Below are 18378 nucleotides of genomic sequence, written 5' to 3'. Positions count from 1 at the left end.
ATAGATAGAGGTTGAATTGATAGAGGTTGAATAGATTTATTAGACAATATGCACTTGGGAAACATGACACAATTTTCTTGAAACATGGCAGAATGTCAACTACATCTTCTCTTTCAGGAATTCTACATGGTCAATTCCATGTGATTAATACTTTCAACATCTATATAGTGGGTAGGATTTGCTGTGCAAAAGGGGGGGATGTTCTCCTTGATTTTCTGCTTGCAAATACAGAAAGCTCTCTTGAAATCCCAATGATAGAAAGTAAACATAGCAATATGACCGCAACACAGAGCAACCAGTTCCAGGAAAGACAAAAACTAAAACATAGGGATACATAAAATAAGGAATATTGTATAAATTCTAACAAAGGGCCTTCCAATAGTAGAGGACCTAGCTCTTAAGCTTATATTAGAAGGATTTGTATAAATTAAGAGACTTGCTATATATTCCTTCAGAATATGATAAAAAGGCTTAAAGATAGGCATGCCTCTTTACAACTGAGATGGAGTAGCTGCAGGAAATTAAAATGTTAATGAATATGCTTCCTCCCCTGCCTGAACTCACACATCTTTAAGCAAAGAAAGGCATAAAGTTGTCTTTTTGTAAAGCAAGAAAATAAAAGCAAGAAATAAACTGAAAGTAGCTAAAGACATAGAGGCAAAAGAAAATGCAGTACTAGTACTTCAGGGTCAAGAAAGGAAAAAAGAAAAACACTGTTGCTTTTTCATTGGGAGAGAGAAACTGAGAAGAGATGACATAAAAATGCAAGTGCACTTGCTGCGTTTTAAAGTCCATCCATTTGTATGAAGTAAGTGCACTAGAAAAAAGAGCAGGTAAGGGGATATTCAATCAGAGCAGCAGAAGCTGGAACTTGACAGGTCATAGAAATGACAGATGGAAAGAAGCAGTAGTTCAAATAGATCTTAGCTTTTCAATGAGTATCATTATTGCCTGCGTGGCTTATTGTGTTACAGTCCAGGAAACCATATTTATGTGTACACAACTTCTAGATGTCACCTAGAAAATTTCTATTAGAAAAACATTTGATTTGGGGGAAGGATAAAAGTAGATTTAAGCTTACAGGAATTAATTGCTCTGACCAATGAACAGCATAATAGAATGAGTTCTGTTTCTCAAACTTCATAGTTCAATAAGATAGAGATAGACAATATCACAGTACAGTAGAAAGAATATGGACTTTGAAAAGAAAGAACTGAGATGAACTTGAATTTTGCTACACATAGGTTTATAGGAAAGAGAAGCACATCCTTCAGTAATGGAACATAAAATACAACAAAATCAAATAAAATAAGGTGATAATGTCTATCTACTGTGGTGGTTTTGAGGATGAAATTTTATATCATATCTGAGAATTCTTTGAAAAATATACTTAGACACTGGCTAGGAATAATAAGGGCTACAAGGATGAGTAATAGCTGCTTTCTGTCCCCAAAGAAGTTCATTGGTGTGAAACAATAAGTTTACAAAGAATTATGTTAAATCTTTGGGAAAAAATACATCTTCAAATGTTATGAACAGTATAAAGGAGAAAGGGTTCATATTTACTGGAAACAGTTTTAAAAAGCTTTGAGAGAAAGTAGAGTTTGATATAAAGCTTTGGAAGATGGTTAGTTTGGACTGGTGGAAATGAAAGTGCAGGACCAGTGAGGTAGAAGCGTGGAGGTTAATGAGCGAGACACGGGTAGGGAAGTGCTTTTGCTGGAGCATCGTAGTGGGTGCAGAGACTTGTTTCCCCTGTGTCATGGAAGATCTTTATTCCCAAAGTGACAAGATCAGAAATCTTGGTTGAAATACTAAGTGACTGAAGTATAATTTATAAAATTGCAGTCATCCTTATTTGTGGATTCTAGGCATTTGCAGTTGTCTAGTTGCTAATTTGTGATCCCCAAATCAATACTTGTGGCACTTTTGTGGTTATTTGTGTAGAGTAGTAAAAAACTGTGATTCACCCAAGATAAAATGTCTTAGCTGTGATCGAATAAGGAAACATTCTCTCTTTTGTTTGTTTGTTTGTGTCCTCATACCATAAACAAACATACTTGTTGTGGTCAGTGCTGGTTTTCTTAAACTTTTACTTTCTATTGATGATTTACCTATTTGAAATGGTCCAAAAGCATAGTGTTGAGTGCTGTCTAGTGTTCCTAAATGCAAGAATGCTGTAGTGTGCCTTATGAAGGAAACATTCATATTTAATAAGCATAATTCAGGCCTGAGTTATAGAAGTGTTGGCCATTAGTCCAATGTTAAAGAATCAAAAATGTATTAAATGAGATTTCTTTAAATTTAAACGTACAGAAAACAATATTATATATTGTTTAGTTGACAAAGATATTGTAACTAGTTGCTCATAAACATTAGCCCTATATTTCTTCCAAGAAAAAAGGTTTAATATTTGCTCATTCATTATTTAAAAAGATGTTAAAGAACTACCAGAAATAATGAAAATTGACTGTATGTATTTATTAAATTTTCAGTGCCTACAGTCATGCAAAGAACTGAGACTACTATATCTGTAAGTCATGTTTATTGTAGTATATCATAAAAGCTGTATTTACGAAAACATGAAATTGACTTAAATCTTAACAGGTATATCAAACAAGCAGAATTATCATAGATAAACACCATAAAGAATCATAATTTTTATATAACAGAGTCCAAAGATGTAGTATAGACAAGTCTAATTGGAGGTTATTGAATAAGAATAATTAAAATGATTCTATCCTAGATATTCTATGAACTTGGTCCTCAACTAAAGGACAGTCAATGAATGCGTCTACTTTTGTCTTACATGTATTAATCTGGAAAATCAGAAGGTAGAAATATAATGCCTGGTGCATACTGGAGACCCAATATATGGAATTTTTTGAAAAACTCATAGTTCTATAGAGTAGTTATCCAAATTCTAATATTGCAGAGGAGAAAATGACATAGCCAAATTGAAAAATTTTAAGTTAGAAAATGGAGTAGCTGAAAACCTCACTTTTTCTATGCTTGAATTTTCAAATTATCAATTAAAACTCTTTACTGGACTTTAATGTTGTCAGTGTAAATATTGTTAATCGTGATGCCTTATTATGTCAGAGCTCATAACCACCAAGTTGGAGCTGATATATTACTCTGTTATCTACATGATGTCTAAGAAAACCATCTAACTTTTTAAATGTGTTTATGATTGGAAATTTACCACCTTCCTTTGTAAATACTAATAACATACTTCTGTAACATTTGTCAGAAAAAATTAAAGAATCTAAGCCTTTACTGTTATTTTTAAAGAGAAATTGTTATAGAAGCTCTACACTTTGCATTTCTAACAATTTCTTAATTTATCTACTCATTATAAATCATTTTACAAATACAGCTTTTATCTGGCTATAAAAGTTAATGATGGTTATTCATAGATGAAATATTTAGTTAATGAAACTTTCAAAACCATGTAATTTCTTCAAGCAAGTTCATATATAAAGTAATAAAAATAGTAAACTCCTTGAGTGAATGTATAACAACTCTGCTCTTAAATATAGAGATTTAGAAATTATTAGGTGCCTGTTCAGTGCAGCGATACTGACAAAATGCTGCTTTCCTGTGCTAGAGTATCTTCGAAAAAATGCAGCTAGAATCGGATAATGAAATTTCTACCTTAAAATTTAAAAAATACCAAAAGTATATGAGATTCAAAAGAGCAAATACCTTTGGTGGAGTCTCAGATCCTGGATACTCTCTCTGATCTAGTTTCTTCCAGCGATCCATTAGTTTGGTTACTATGGGTGTATTAAAATCTACCAACTGGAATCCTGTAACATTGGCTCCACCATGTATAAACCTCTCGAGAGAAATATCCTTGAATCCCTGTAAAATCAATATGAAATGTTGCTGAGTTTAGCTCATTAGTATACATTTCAGCTTTTCAATTTAATATAAAGCAATAACCAATATGTACATCTAAATAGAATTCTAATAAAAAATGGCTGGAAGGAGGCAAGAAATAGAGTTACATTACTTTAGCTATTAATTTCTGTTATTCAAATACATAGAAAGAGAATATAAATCATATCAGTTCAGCTCAATTCAAATATTTCTTGAATGGCTTTCAATGTCTTATGGTGTATAAGGGGGAAATAGGAACAAGTATGATAACAGTCTCCTGCTGAGGACATAAATGATATATATATATTCTAATATGTTATATATATTAGAATATATATATATATATTCTAAGAATATTCTTTTGAGAATATTCTTTCTTGTTTTCTCTTTGTATGCTTATATACTTTTTTGTGAACTAGGGATGGGATCCAAGGCCTTCACACCCAGGACTACATCCCCAGTCCTTTAAAAATTTTTTTATTTTGAAGACAGTGTGTTCCTAAGTCTCTAATTTACCCACATTTGGTTCAAAGTAGTGATATTCTTGCCTTAGCCTCCCAGAGTACTGGTATTACAGGGGTGTGACAGCATGCCTGGATGCCCTCTGATGTGGATATGTGAAAATGTGCATTAGGTGAAGGTGACATCAAGCTACCAGGACATTCTGAGTCTGTGATGGGTTAGACCATTTAAAAGCATTTTGATTTAATCACAAGTGGTTTATAAGCAGAGAGAGCTGATGATTTGAGCCAGAGAGGGTAAAAATTCTGAAGGGTTCCTGTGTGGTCAGAAAAATGACAGTTTCCTCCAGCTGGAATGAAGAAGTTGAGAGGGTGAGAGGGAAGAGTGTTATCTTTTTGGGCTGGCCTAGAAGTAATAACCTAGGTTTCAAAAATTCTGGAAAGTAATTCCCTCTCCTCTCCTCCCTTCCCCTCCCCTTCACTCTCCTCCCCTCCCCATGCCCTCCCTCCCCCTTCCCTCCATTCCCCTCCTCTCCCTCTCTGTCTGTCTCTCTCTGTTTCTCATCATCTTTAATTTCCATTAAGAATTTAAAGCACATTATAAAAATATATACTCAATGATGAAAGAAAAGGGCAAAAGGTATATTAAGGAAGTAAATTAATAAAGCCAGAGGTGTCAGTTTAGAGAACAGTAAAAGTCATATGTGCATTTGCACATACACACAGAGACATACACATGCACACGGATGCAGTTTTTAGTATCTGTAACTTCTTTCTTGTTTTTACTTAGCATTTAGTAAACGTTCTTTAAAAAATATGAAAATGTTTCAGTTCTTCTGAGAATGCTAAGGGAAAGTATTTCTTCTTTCTCTCTCTCTCTTTCCTTTCTCTCCCTTCTCTTTCTTTCTTCCTTCCTTCCTTCCTTCCTTTCTTTCTTTCTTTCTTTCTTTCTTTCTTTCTTTCTTTCTTTCTTTCTTTCTTTCTTTCTTTTTCTTCCTGTTTGTCTGTCTGTCTGTTTGTCTTTCTTCCTTTTTGTGGGAGAAACTGGCATTACAGGAGGAAGCAGTGAAGGCCTGGGGGTACTCACTTTAACCATGCTTTTGGAAACATTTGTGATTTTTTGCTTTTGTTTTTATTTAATTGATCTAATAGTGAAGAAGATTGTCTTCCTAGCCCATACATGATATTGCTATTTGGTTATCTAAGATGAAATAGATCAGTCATTTGGCAACTAAGCAAAATTGTTGGTGAGACATCAGGTACATGAACTAACAACTAATTCTGAGGCTGGGTTTACTGTGTGTCAGATACTGTGCTAAGCACATTACATAGGTAATCTATCTAGTCTTCACAAAAAAGTTATGAAGCAGTTTCTATTATTAATCTTACAGACAAGAAAACTGAGGCTCAGTGGAGTAACTTTTCAAGATCCCTGAGTAAATATATAGTAGGGCCAAATTCCAACCACAGTAATTGATGTTTGAATTTGAATTTTTTACCTTATGATCCCACATTTTCTTACATAAAGAAATGTTTTGAATTTTAATAATTAACAATTTGTTTGCAAAAGAGGCACATTGATACTGGATAAAGAAAACCCAGACTTGGACTCCCACCTGTAACTTTTTAACATAGATTTCCGACCTGCAAAATGAGAATGGTAATGCTAAAGTATCTAGCACATCTTGTTTGCATTCAATAATTAATAATAATTATTAATTCACTAAACACATACATATTTAATGCCTATTACGTGCCGGCTAATTTGACAGATCATCAATAACATTCTAAGTAAAGTAGATGTCAGAAAGCAAATTTATGTTTCAGAAACAGCAAAAAACACTACTCATCAATCTCGAGCTACTAAGATTTCAGCTGAATATTTGTTTTGACCAGAGTATAGGACAAACCCACAGGCAGGCAACTAATTTCAATGATTTCTAAAAGCCACAGTAATTCAACTATTGCATTAGTTGCTAATTGATGACATTATTATTTTCTTTCAGCCATGGGTGAAATAGGAGGTCTGCCAAGCTTTCTTTCATGTCATTAACCACAGTTGCAGGACACAGGCAAAGCAGCAACCTTCAGAAAAATCCTATGATGTAAAGTCTGTCTAATAAATCTCAGTCCACATTTCTCTGGTTCCATCCTGTTGGTACACTGAAGGTAACGGAGAAAAGTTACCATATCTGATGATAAACTTCTTTCAGTTATGATTTGAATGAATAGTGGGTGACTTAGTTAATTTCAGCTGTGTCTGAGTACAGGCAATATTTTCCCTTCCATACATTTTCTTATTATTTTATATAGAAAATTGACAGGATCTAGCCTGCAAAGCAGTTTCCTTGGAAACAGTTGCTTTGGTGGCCAGTTAGCATCAGTTTGTATCCAGAGAATATTGCGGAACTGAAAGTTCTAGGGCAGCATAGTAATAAAATGGGCTACTCCAGAGTCAGGGGGAAATTGGTGGTTAAGCAACTAAGTAAATAATGCCCCAGAGGTCAGGATGAGCAGAGGAAAAGCCTTCTACTTGTTAAAATGGATTAATATGCTGGTTGCATATCTGTAGGAGGGATGTTTATACGTATCAGCTATCCTGATGACTATGTAAATCTGTAGATCCACTACAATGTCAATATTTAATCAATACTCATCCTTCAAATCTTACCTAATTCAGATAACATTTCTGTTGTGTTTCTCAGGTTGACAGGTTATTAAATCATATTGAGACAGTTTTGATGCAGTTAACAAAGGAAGATAGAATAGGAAAATTCCCCTTCATCATCTTACAAATTAGCCAGTGAAGAAGTGGCTTAGCATATACACTTTTAAAAATTATATTATTTTATTAGTGCATGCTTCCAGTGCATAAAGTTTACATTCGTCCTGTGGAGTAGGTTTGTGTACATAACACAGCTTGTTTCTTTTTTGATCCCCTTCTCTCTTCCATCAACTTCCTCACTCTGCCTCTAAATCGTCTTTCCCCTCATTCATTCTTTTTGTTATTATTATTTTAGCTCATGTTTCTGACATATAATGTTTAAATTCTTTGAAGTTATTAGGTTCCTGTACATGGCATATCTTAATGATTCTTTCTTCCCTTTTCCCAACCCCTCTCTCCTCAGCCTTAGTCTCCCTGAGCCCTTCACATTTACAAGAAATCTGTCCCTTTGTTTTCATCTATCCTTTATTATGATCTTTGTTTGTCCTTTGCCTTACTCAAATTAGAGCTACCATATGGTATTTAAGCTTGTGAATCTGATTTATTTTACCCAAAAATATATTTTCCAGGTGCATCCGTTTTCCTACAAATGTCTCAAATTTATCCTTCTTTAGAGCTGAGTTGTATTCCATTATATATAGATACCCATATTTTCTTTATAAATTTATCTGCTGATGGGGATACAGGATTGCTTCCAAGATTTAATTATTATGAATTTTGCTGCTGTGGACATTGGTATGTATGTATTTCGGTAGCATGATGTCTTTAGGTCTTTGAGGAAAATAACAGAAGGGGAATAGCTGGGTCAAATGGAATTTCTAATTTCTAGTTCTAGTTTTAGTTCTAGTTCAAATTTCTAGTTCTTTAGAAATCTCCATATTTATTTCTGTATTGGTTTTACTAGTTTACTTTCCCAGAAACAATGTAGGAGGATTCTTTTCTCATCAGCATTTTTTATTGTTTGACTTCTTGATTGCCATTCTTTCTGGTCTAAAATAAAATCTTAGTGCTGTTTTTTGTTTGTTTGTTTTTTTGGTACCGGGGATCGAACTAGGGTCCTTGCGCTTGCGCAGCCGGTGGCGAAACCACTGAGCTAAATCCTGGCCCTAAAATAGAATCTTAATGCTGTTTTAATTTGCATTTCTTTAGTGGCTACAAATGTTGAACACTGATTTCTATGTTTATTGACCACTTGTTCTTCTTCTGAGAAGTGCCTGGTCATTTCATTTGCCCATTTCTTGATTGGGTCTTTTATTTCAGGTGGTCTAATTATTTTTTGAGTTCTTTGTATTCTACATATTATTAGTCTTCGGTCTAAGAAATATCTGGCATTTCCCCCCCATTCTGCAGTAGGTTGTCTCTACACTAATTGATTTCTTTATTGTGCAGAAGCTTTTTAATTTGATGAAATCCCATTTGTTGATTCTTGTTATTTCTTGTGCAATTGGGAGTTCTGTTTAGAAAATCTTTTCCTAAACCTATGACTTAAAGTGTTTCACCTATTTTATTTTCCAGTAGATTCAATGTTTCTGTTTTAATGTTTAGATCTTTGATCCATTTTGCTTTTAGTTTAGCACATGGTGAGAGATATGTGTCCAGCTTCAAACTTCTGCAAACAGCTATCCAGTTTTCTCAGCATTACTTGTTCAACAGGCTTTCTTTCTTTGCAGGTATGCTTTTGGCCCCTTTATCAAAGAGCAAATACCTGAATGTGCCTGTGGATGTTTCTGTATCCTCTATCCTGTTCCTTTGACCCACATATCTGTTTTGTGCTAGTACTGTGCCAATTTATCACTGTTGCTTTGTAGTGTAGCTTGAAGTCGATTATTGTGATGCTTTGCTCTTATTGCCCAAACTTGCTTTTGCTATTCTTGGCCTCTTCTGGTTCCATATGAATTTTAGAATTGTTTTCTCTAGATTTGTGAAAAATACTGTTGGTATTTTGATTGGAATTGCACTGAATCTGTATAACAGTTTTAAGATTATGTGCATTTTGACAATATTGGTTCTGCCTATGCAGGAGCAGGGGACATTTTTCCATTTGCTGATGTCTCTTCAATCTCCTTTTGCAGAGCACTGTAGTTTTCTTTGAGATCTTTCAATTCTTTGGTTAGGTTAATTTGTAGGCATTCAAATTTCTTGATGCTACTGTAAGTGGTATTGTTTTAATAATTTCTTTCTTATTGAGTGCATTATTGGTCTACATAAATGCTATTGATATTTGTGTGTTGATTTTCTATTCTGCTACATTGCTGAACTTGGTTATTAATTCCAAGAGTTCTTTGATGGAATTCTTTGGGTCTTCTATGTACAGTATCATGTCATTTGCAAATGATAATAATTTGAGTTCTTCCTTTCCTGTATGTATCCCTTGTATTTCCTGTATGTATCCTTTTTATTTCATTCTATTGCCTGATTGCTCTAGATAATGTTTTGAGTTCTATGTTGAATAGAAGTGATAGTGTATTCCAACAAATTGGAAAATTTTGATGAAATAGACAAATTCCTAGACTCATGCAAACTACCAAAGCTAACCCAAGAAGACACCAAAATGATGAACAATACAATAACAAACAATGAAATTAAGACAATAAGAAAAAATCTACCAACTAAAGAAGCCCAGGACCAAATAGATTCACTGCTGAATTCTACAAAGCCTTTAAGGATATTATGTCACCAATATGCCTCCAGTTTTTCAAAGAAATTAAAAGAGATGGAGTGCTTCCAGACTCATTTATGGAAACCAGCATCATTCTGATCCCCAAACCAGATAAAAACTGAATTGAAAAAGAAAACAACAGGCCAATCTCCTGAGTGAACATACATGAAAAAATTCTCCAAAAGATATTAGTTAATAGAATGCAACACATCATTGAAAAGAGAATACATCATGACCAACTATGTTTCATCCCAGAGTTGCAAGAATGGTTCAACACAGACAAATCAATAAATATTATACACCACATAAACAGAAGCAAGAACAAAAACAACATAATCATATCAATTGATGCAGAAAAAGATTTTAACAAAATCCAACTCCCCTTCATGATAAGAACCCTGAGAAAATAAAGAAGAACCACACCTGAATGTAAAAAAAGCTATTTATGACAAATGAATGACCAATATCATATTAAATGGGGAACAACTGAAAACATTACCCCTAAAATCAGGAACAACACAAAGATGCCCATTATTACCACTTCAGTTCCACATAGTATGCAAAACATTAGCCAAAGCAAGCAAATGCAGATGTAGGGGACATGGTTATACAAGCTCAGTGCAGAAAATTTGAAACATAGAGTCATTAATATAGAAAATTAGTACCAGAGAAGTGGGATCACTGCTGGGACTATATCTGACTATGTGGTTCAGAAGCCTTTAGAACTTGTGTGTGGGAGGAGTTTGGAAAAGTTTGGGAAATCAGCCAAGAGAAGCCCTAGATTCCTGTAAGCAGAGCTTGATAAGTGATGCTGGTCAGAGATTAGAAAACCAGAATGTTGATAAGAATGCAGAGTGTAAAGGCCAGGCTCATAAGGTTTCTGATGGAAATAAGGATTCTATTCAAAACCTAGACTAGAGGCCACATATGTTACATTCTGACAATTAATTTATCTACATTTTGTCAATGTCCTAAGATTTTATGTGAGGCTGAATTTAAAGATGGTGGACTAGTTAATTTGGTGAAGAAAATTTCAAGGTAGCCCAATGTTCAGGATATGTGTACTACTGGCTACTTTTAGTCAGATATATAGTAGAAATCATGAGCAAAAGACAGAACAAAAAGATATAAAAAGATATGAGTTGTGTGAGAATGCAAACACTTGCAATTTTGAGGCAAAGGAAAGCATAGTTGCTGAAAGGATGAGCATTTAAAAGAGGCTAAGTACTTTGCATCAGGACAATAAGCATGATGCTTTAAAGGCATCTTAAAAATTGGCCAGACCCCACTTTTTAAAGGCTGAGGAATGTGAAAGTGTGAACATTTTTTAAAGACATTGGTTTAATGTCTTTCAAAGACCCTAACTGTGCCCTGTTCATTCAGGGTCACATAGAAAAGTGTATCCTCAACTTCAGCCATTCAGAGACTCTGAGGCTTGGGCAGCCATAGTCTTGTTGGAGCCACCACATCATGCAGGTTTTTCAGGCATACAGAACACAGGAGTTGAGAGTCACGGAGGCTTCCACACAGATTTTGAAAGAAGGCTTGTGCAATATACCCCTGGGCGGGGAGACTGCATGAAGCTGTGAAAGTTAAGACAAATATGCATTGGAGACCTCAGGAAGTTAGAGATGCCAGGAAGAAGGATGCAACGAATAAAGCAGCCCAAGTGAGAAGCCATGTGGGGTGCAGGCAGCAATGCTGTAGGGGTAGGGCTGCCCAAGCCCTTTGGAGCTCACATCTTACTACATCCTGCCATAGGTGCTGGACATGGAGATAAAGAATTTAATGTTTTTGTGTGCTTCCTTTCTAGCCTTCATTTTTCCTTTTTGGAATGGGAATGTTTACCTCATGCCATTTTATGTTAAAAGTATTTAACTTTCTTTTAAATTTTTACAGGGCTCACATTTTTGAGTTTGTCTTGAGTCTCAGAAAATATTTTGGATTTTGGCTTTTCAGCAATGCTGAAACTGTTAAGACTTTGATGACTCTTTTAGCAATGAATTGAATACATTTGGCACAATGAGGTGGACATTAGCCTTTAGGGGCCCAGGGGAAGAATGTTATATTTGGAAGATGTTTGGGTCACTGAGGTATTATACTCTTTAGCCAAATGAGCTATTAGGAGGTGGGGCCTGGGTGGAGGTGGGTCATTGGGGCCTGACTTGACAGGGCATATTCTACTATCTTTTTATTTTTTGGTACCTGGGATTGAACTCGGGACCTTGAGCTTGCAAAGCAGCTGACGGAACCACTGAGCTAAATCCCCAGCCCTGACAGGACATATTCTAGTCCCCAACTCCTCCCTTTCCCTCTCTCACTGCTTCGTGGTTGCCATGGCATGTATAGCATTCCTCTGCCATGCCATTCCACAGGCTATTTCTGCCTTAGAGTCAACCAACCATGGACTGACCCTCTGAAGACTGTTAAACAAAATGAACCTCTCTTCTCTTAAGTTCATGGTGTTGAGTATTTTGTCCAGTGATGGGAACACAACTAATATGTGAATAAATTTTAAAAGCTTAAAAATTTAAATGAGAGCAGGATTCATACTTTGCCTTACAGGTGGAAACTATGTTAAGAGGTCCTTGTTGCTCTTAGTGGTTTTATTTAAATTATCTAAGGGCTGAAGGAGGAGTAAATATAAATACAGAGCAGTGTATCTAAGGCCAAATAACCCTTAAGAATCATATGGGAAACTTATAAATGAATGGCCACTTGTGACTTTATTGTATGTGATAATACATGTTACTTATTTATTTATTTATTTATTTGTGTATTTATTCCTTGAAATTAGGCTAGAGATTCAATCTTGCTTTTGAGACTTAATGGTCTGTGTGATCTTGGATAAATTACAACTGAACTTCATTTTCCAGCCTATTAAATAAACACATCTACATTTAAGGATTAATTAAAGCAATTATAGTAATAAAAGAAAAATAACAACCAAAGCCAGGTAAAGAGGACAAACCAAAAACCAAAAAATAAAGACCTATTTTACAAGGTTAAATAAAGAAGACGTTATTTCTGCTGTTAATAATCTTGAGGTGTGCTAGTGTTTTATTTGTAGCTGTGTCACAGGATGTTTCATGATTCCTCATACAGAGTAGATCTAACACAATGATCTGATGAATGAAAAAAAAAAAAGAATTCTGTACTATCATTGTTCAGGGTGATTTCTACATCCAGAAGAAGGGCTGTCAGAATGGATACTCAAGGATCACTTTCTAAAAGGAGTGAATGTAACTATTAAGATGGGGAAGGGGATGGATTCTTCTAGGTGAAAATAGCTGCCCAAGCTAAAGTTTTAAAGAGAAATCAGCATTAGTTGTCTGAGAATAAGTTTGGTTTGGAGAGGAGGCATGTTTGGTAGAGTGAGAAAAAGACTCTGAGGTAAGTAGGGTAGAATCATAAAGAGCTACCTGCATTAAGTTAAATAGCATAAATAGTCGGTCCTAGCAGTGCTTAGCTTTAGAATGCTTGTGCTGGTATTAGATGGTAGATTTGAAGCAATGAGTCAGAGTATGGCATTTTGAGAAAAATGCAAGTCCTATGGAGAGGTGAGATAAGTAAGTAAGCAGTAAGGCTGTAAAGTCCATAAGAGATCAGACCATGGAAGATCTGAAAGTCCTTCACTGTATTTGCAGCCTGAGGCCAAAGAAAACATCTAAGCAGGGAAATATTATAATTACCTCTATGTTTAAAAATATTCCTGGCAGCAAAGTGAAAGAAAAAACCCGAAAGAGAGAAAATCAAGGGGCAAAGTATAGAAGCAATTTTCTCACTTCAGTCTCTCAAAAAACTGACTACAGTGAAACAACAAATAGATAACATTTTTCTGCCTCTACCTCTTTTGGAAATTTCTAGAACAGAACTTAATTTATTGAGAAACACTAGCTTTCTGTTTCTATTTCTTAATCTATTGAGAAACTAGTGTCTTCACAAGATTAGTTGCATCTAGATAAAATATACATGTATCCATGTACAAATTATATATAGGATATAGAAAAGAAAAAGGGATTCAGCGATTTACTATTTTTGATGTTTATTCATTCTTACTGTATGATCCTTAATGACAGTAGAAGTGATGATCACACAGGAATTTCAAGAATCAGGAAGTGGCATACCAGTTCTTTCAGATATGAAACATAGTTCATGCTAGTTACATGCTGTCAACTCTGTGAACCCTATTGGACCTTCAGCAGTTTCAGGCTTGACTAATAAGGGAAGGAACAATGGCTTCCTTTAAGTTACCTAGAGGTGAGATTCCAGAACACTACAATAATTGTAAAAGCTAGGAAGATGATTGAGACATGAAAAATATCCATTCCCATTTCATCAGGACAGAATGATGCGTGAGCTGGACAGTAACTAATTGACAAAGATAAGTTCAGTTTACAGATAATTATAAGATAAACTTAAACAGTGCTGAAGAATATCCACAATCTATTTGCATCCTTATTCAAAATGAATTATAGTATTATTTTATTTACTGACATGGAATCTGACTCTTTTATTCCAGCTAAAGTATTTAATGATCATTAGGAAGCCAATTTTCTTTGACGTTGTTTACTTTGTTTCTTGCTTAAGAGAATTAAAATTATTTAAAGAATCTAAAAAAATCCATACTCACACCAACATTTGCCAGGGAATTAACCTTGTTTAAATAAGGGAGGTCTTTGATTTAACAAAAAAAAATATGCTTGCAAACTCAATGCACAATTTCATACATCACATATTTCTGTCTTAGCTTCATTCTTCTCTTTTTGGTGAAGATAAGTTAGTCTTTATAATTTTTATTTTTACTGTCAATATTGTGACTAAAATATTTGTTAAAATATTATGCTAAAACAGTTCAATAGTTTAAATCTTCTGGAATATCTGTATCTACCCAGTAATCAGTATGAATTGCTATTTTAGAAATCAGTTTTTACTAATTAAATAAATCTTAATAAGTTGGTTAAATAGAAGATTCCTATTAATTTAAAACTAAAATCATAAATTATAAGTGGAATGATTTTCTAAATTTATTTCAGACTGTTTTTGTTATACAGAAATACATCATATTTTTCATTATTCACCTTGAATCCTGAAACCTTGATGAATTCACTTATTCTACAATTATTCTTTGATTCCTTAATACTTTTAATGTACAAATCTTCCTTCTTCTTAATTTGGATGCTTTTTTTTAAAAAAAAAGATTTTTTCACCTAGTTACTATACTTCAGTACAATGTTCTAAACAGTGAAAGGGTAGGAGAAAAACATTTTAACAAGGTTAATGTTAATATAATTTTGCATTTAATTTTGAATTTATTTCACATTTAGGAATCTTACTTAATAGCTCTCAAAAATAGTTGTTTGCTTAAATGAAACAAAAATCACTCTGATGTTCTAAGTAACAATCTTTTAGAGCAAATCATGTCAGTACTACATGCAAGTCACTGGCTTAAACATTTATTACAAATATATCAACTACATCTGTTAAAAAACTTGGATATTTTTAGTGAGGGTGTTGGTCATAGTCCCAGTTATAAGCAAAATGTTTTTCTATTTGATATAGTGATATTTCAGACAGCTTAAACATGCTGCCACTTACTAGGGTTGTTTTTGACAAGCTATGATATCCATTAGGGTGGTATAAATATTCATTCTTTTCATTTTGTACTTGTTTATTTTAGCTACTAATGTTAGCAGCTAATTTCTGGAATAATAGTTTATAACATATTGATTTTTTTCCTTCTGAATTCTATTGTTTGGAAAGAATAGATGTCAAAATCTTCTATTTGTAGTAAAGTAATTAATTGGAACCTCATTACATAATATCATTGTGAATACAGACATTCCACAATCATAAGGTTTTTATAGTGATTAATCATGGAATATATTTGCTTCATGATTTGTACTTTTTATGAAAAATAATAAAGCACACTGTAAAAACTAGGGAAAAGACAGGTCAAAATTTCCCAGTATTTCCACAATAATTTACGATGTGGTAAAATTACATTTTATTTAAGAAATACAGTTATTCTTCACAGGTTCTTGCTCCATTTCACTGTCTCAGCTCTACATACCAATCCAGTTCACTAAAGATTGAAAATTTCTATCTTACTATATCATGACCCATACAACACATAAAAAGAGGGACAGATCGGAATCTCTTTTGCATCATTTAACTCCTTTTTAGCTTCAAGCAGAAGATACTTGTCAGAGAAGTGCTTGATGAGAGCAATTAGGAAAAACCTAAAACTTGAATTCTGTAGGATAAACCACTCTGGGGACTAAGCCCTAAGAGCAGGTGGTGCTTTAACACAAGAGAATGGCCCTCCATAGTACCCTGACCTCGAAGGTTAACAAAAGCCTTTAGTGAGGCTTGTGATTGCTTGGGTTGTTAAGAACGTCATTAATGTGTATGTGTCTTGTTCATTACCATCTATGTATGCGACGAGTTGACATAATTTTAAAAAACTGTAAAACTCCCATTCAAGACATTTGCTTATATAGCCCCTCTATCACATTTTTCTTAAAACTGGAGACATAAACAATCAGTTTAAATGTTTCATGTGGTAGCCAAGTATTGGCAATCTTTATCCATAGAGTAGCATTTATCACTTAGACAGATAAAAAGCTTGCATTTAATTTGACAAATGTTAACACTGTAATTAATGGCAAAGTCAACATTCTAATTAATTTTAAAGATCTCTTTTACAGGTACCAAGCTGGTCTACATAAAAAAACATTGAATATTACACTGGAAATATGATAATAATTGTAAAAAAATCCTGTGAGTTATGAAAGTATTAGCCTAACCAATTATTGAAACACTATTTTAAGGTACAACTGAAATAATCTTAAATACTTGAGTAATTCTTACAAAAGGAGAAAATAAACAATTCTTACCAAGTTTGCAATGATGTAATGATAGCCTTTAACATGCTTTCCAACACTCACAATCTGTGGAGATAAAAAGAAATAAGAGAAAATCAATTTCTGAAAATTAATTTAACTTTAAGAGATTATTTTTAAAAATTTACTATTCTATCATAATTTCTTATGGAACTGTGATGGGAAAAGAATGTAAATTTTTATTGTAATGAGAAGAATTTGATAAGCCACACTGAAAATGAATGATTCAGGTTAAAAAAAATACCATTTTTATCTGTTACACTTTATAAGTGAACATTATTTTACTATACCTTACTGAAAAAACTAATATGTGATGCTCTCCTTAAAGAGAACGACAATACTCTGAACCAACCAATAGTTTACACATATTTCTCAAGACAATGTATTTACACAGAATCTTAATTTTGTTACATAGAATTTAAATATGCTTAATTTATTGATATTTTATGGAAATGGAGTGCCATTTAGACAGTTGTCTTCAATAAGTAAGAAAAATCATCTAGGAGAAGACTGGATTGTAGTCTTGAACAAGAAGCAATATATATTTTAAGGCAAAATCTTTGTTTTTAAACATGTCTGATACCTGCAAATTGTGTAATTAATTCTCATCTGCATATTTTTAAAATAATAGCTACTAGGACAAAATGACATCAAAAGTCTTTTCTCTTTCTGATGGATTCATTTTTTCCCAAGAATTATTTTATGAATACTTAGAAAATTAGATACTCAGAAATTTTAAGGAAATAAAGGGATTTTATGCTTAATTTTATTTCTTCATTGAGATTAAAGCTTACTTTGTATATGACTGAAAATTTCTTTAATAAGAGACAAAAATCTAATCGGAGTTACTAATGAGCAGCTTTGTAACCTCATTGTTGTCCAAAATGCAAGATTTTCATGTATTTCTATTATCAAAGAAAAAAATCCTAATTGTTTTTAGCTTTTTAATATCTTTAAAGATAGCTCTTTGTGTTTGAGGGACTTGTGTTCAAAATAGAGGAAAACTCTTTTTAAACCAGAACATATTAATTGTGCTGGAAAAAATTTTTTTACACAGCTTTGGTAGGATGTAATTTCTGCTCATCTCACCTTTTTTCTTTTAATCATATATAATATTCTTTCTGACTTTAAAGTCCTGCAGCTTGGATTATACATTAGCTTGGATTTTCACATTCAAATATATGTTTACATTACTCAGGGTTTGTTGTACTTCCTATGAGGATTGCCCTTCAACTCTAGAAAATTTAAATCAGTATCACTTAAAATATTTCCTCAAAAATGTGTTGCCATTGCTTCTAACAGATACTACAATATCAGTATCACTGGCCTGTGACCACTTTTATGATAATTTCTCAGATTCTGGATTCCTAGGCCATAGTATGTGGTATAAATTCAAAATATAGTCTACTTAAAGAAGGGTGTTATTCTCAGGGAAGATATTTCCCTCACCACATTAAGTCCAGGCCACAACTGAAAATACTTAATTGGCTCCTTGTACATGTGGCAGGTTTTTTTTTTTTCCTGCTCTACTCTTTTATTGGATTCTGGCCCTTGAATGGTCGAGCTTCACAAAACTTGTGGCCTATTAAATCCCCAATTAGGCCACCCAACCTGACAACTTCTTTCACCACAGATACATTGCATTCTTAGTCACTTAGTATTTTCTCTGTTTACTTGAAAGTTCACCTATCCATTACAAAAATTTTATATATCATCTCTAAACATTTTTACTACTAGATGTAT

The 18378-nt window shown here is 33.6% G+C and overlaps 1 protein-coding gene across 10 annotated transcripts in view; it reads right to left on the bottom strand.

The window, feature by feature from the left end:
* The window catches only part of Gria4 (glutamate ionotropic receptor AMPA type subunit 4), a 364899-nt gene that overhangs the window by 73845 nt on the left and 272676 nt on the right, over positions 1–18378 (bottom strand). For all 10 annotated transcript variants that reach the window (XR_002386758.2, XM_004856477.3, XM_004856476.4 and 7 more), the window contains 2 exons: positions 16630–16683; positions 3709–3867 (listed from right to left, as the gene is read on the bottom strand). Coding sequence is in view for 9 of the 10 variants with exons in the window: in XM_004856477.3 (XP_004856534.1) it covers positions 3709–3867; positions 16630–16683 (213 nt within the window). In the remaining variant the exon portion in view is untranslated. The remainder of the gene's footprint in view (positions 1–3708; positions 3868–16629; positions 16684–18378) is intronic.

Source organism: Heterocephalus glaber, unplaced genomic scaffold (assembly GCF_053883595.1).
Source record: "Heterocephalus glaber isolate CG9 unplaced genomic scaffold, H.glaber_assembly_v1.0 deba00001429, whole genome shotgun sequence".
NCBI lineage: Eukaryota > Metazoa > Chordata > Mammalia > Rodentia > Bathyergidae > Heterocephalus > Heterocephalus glaber.
Note: the sequence above shows the minus strand (reverse complement) of the source record. Positions and strands in the feature narration are given on the sequence as shown.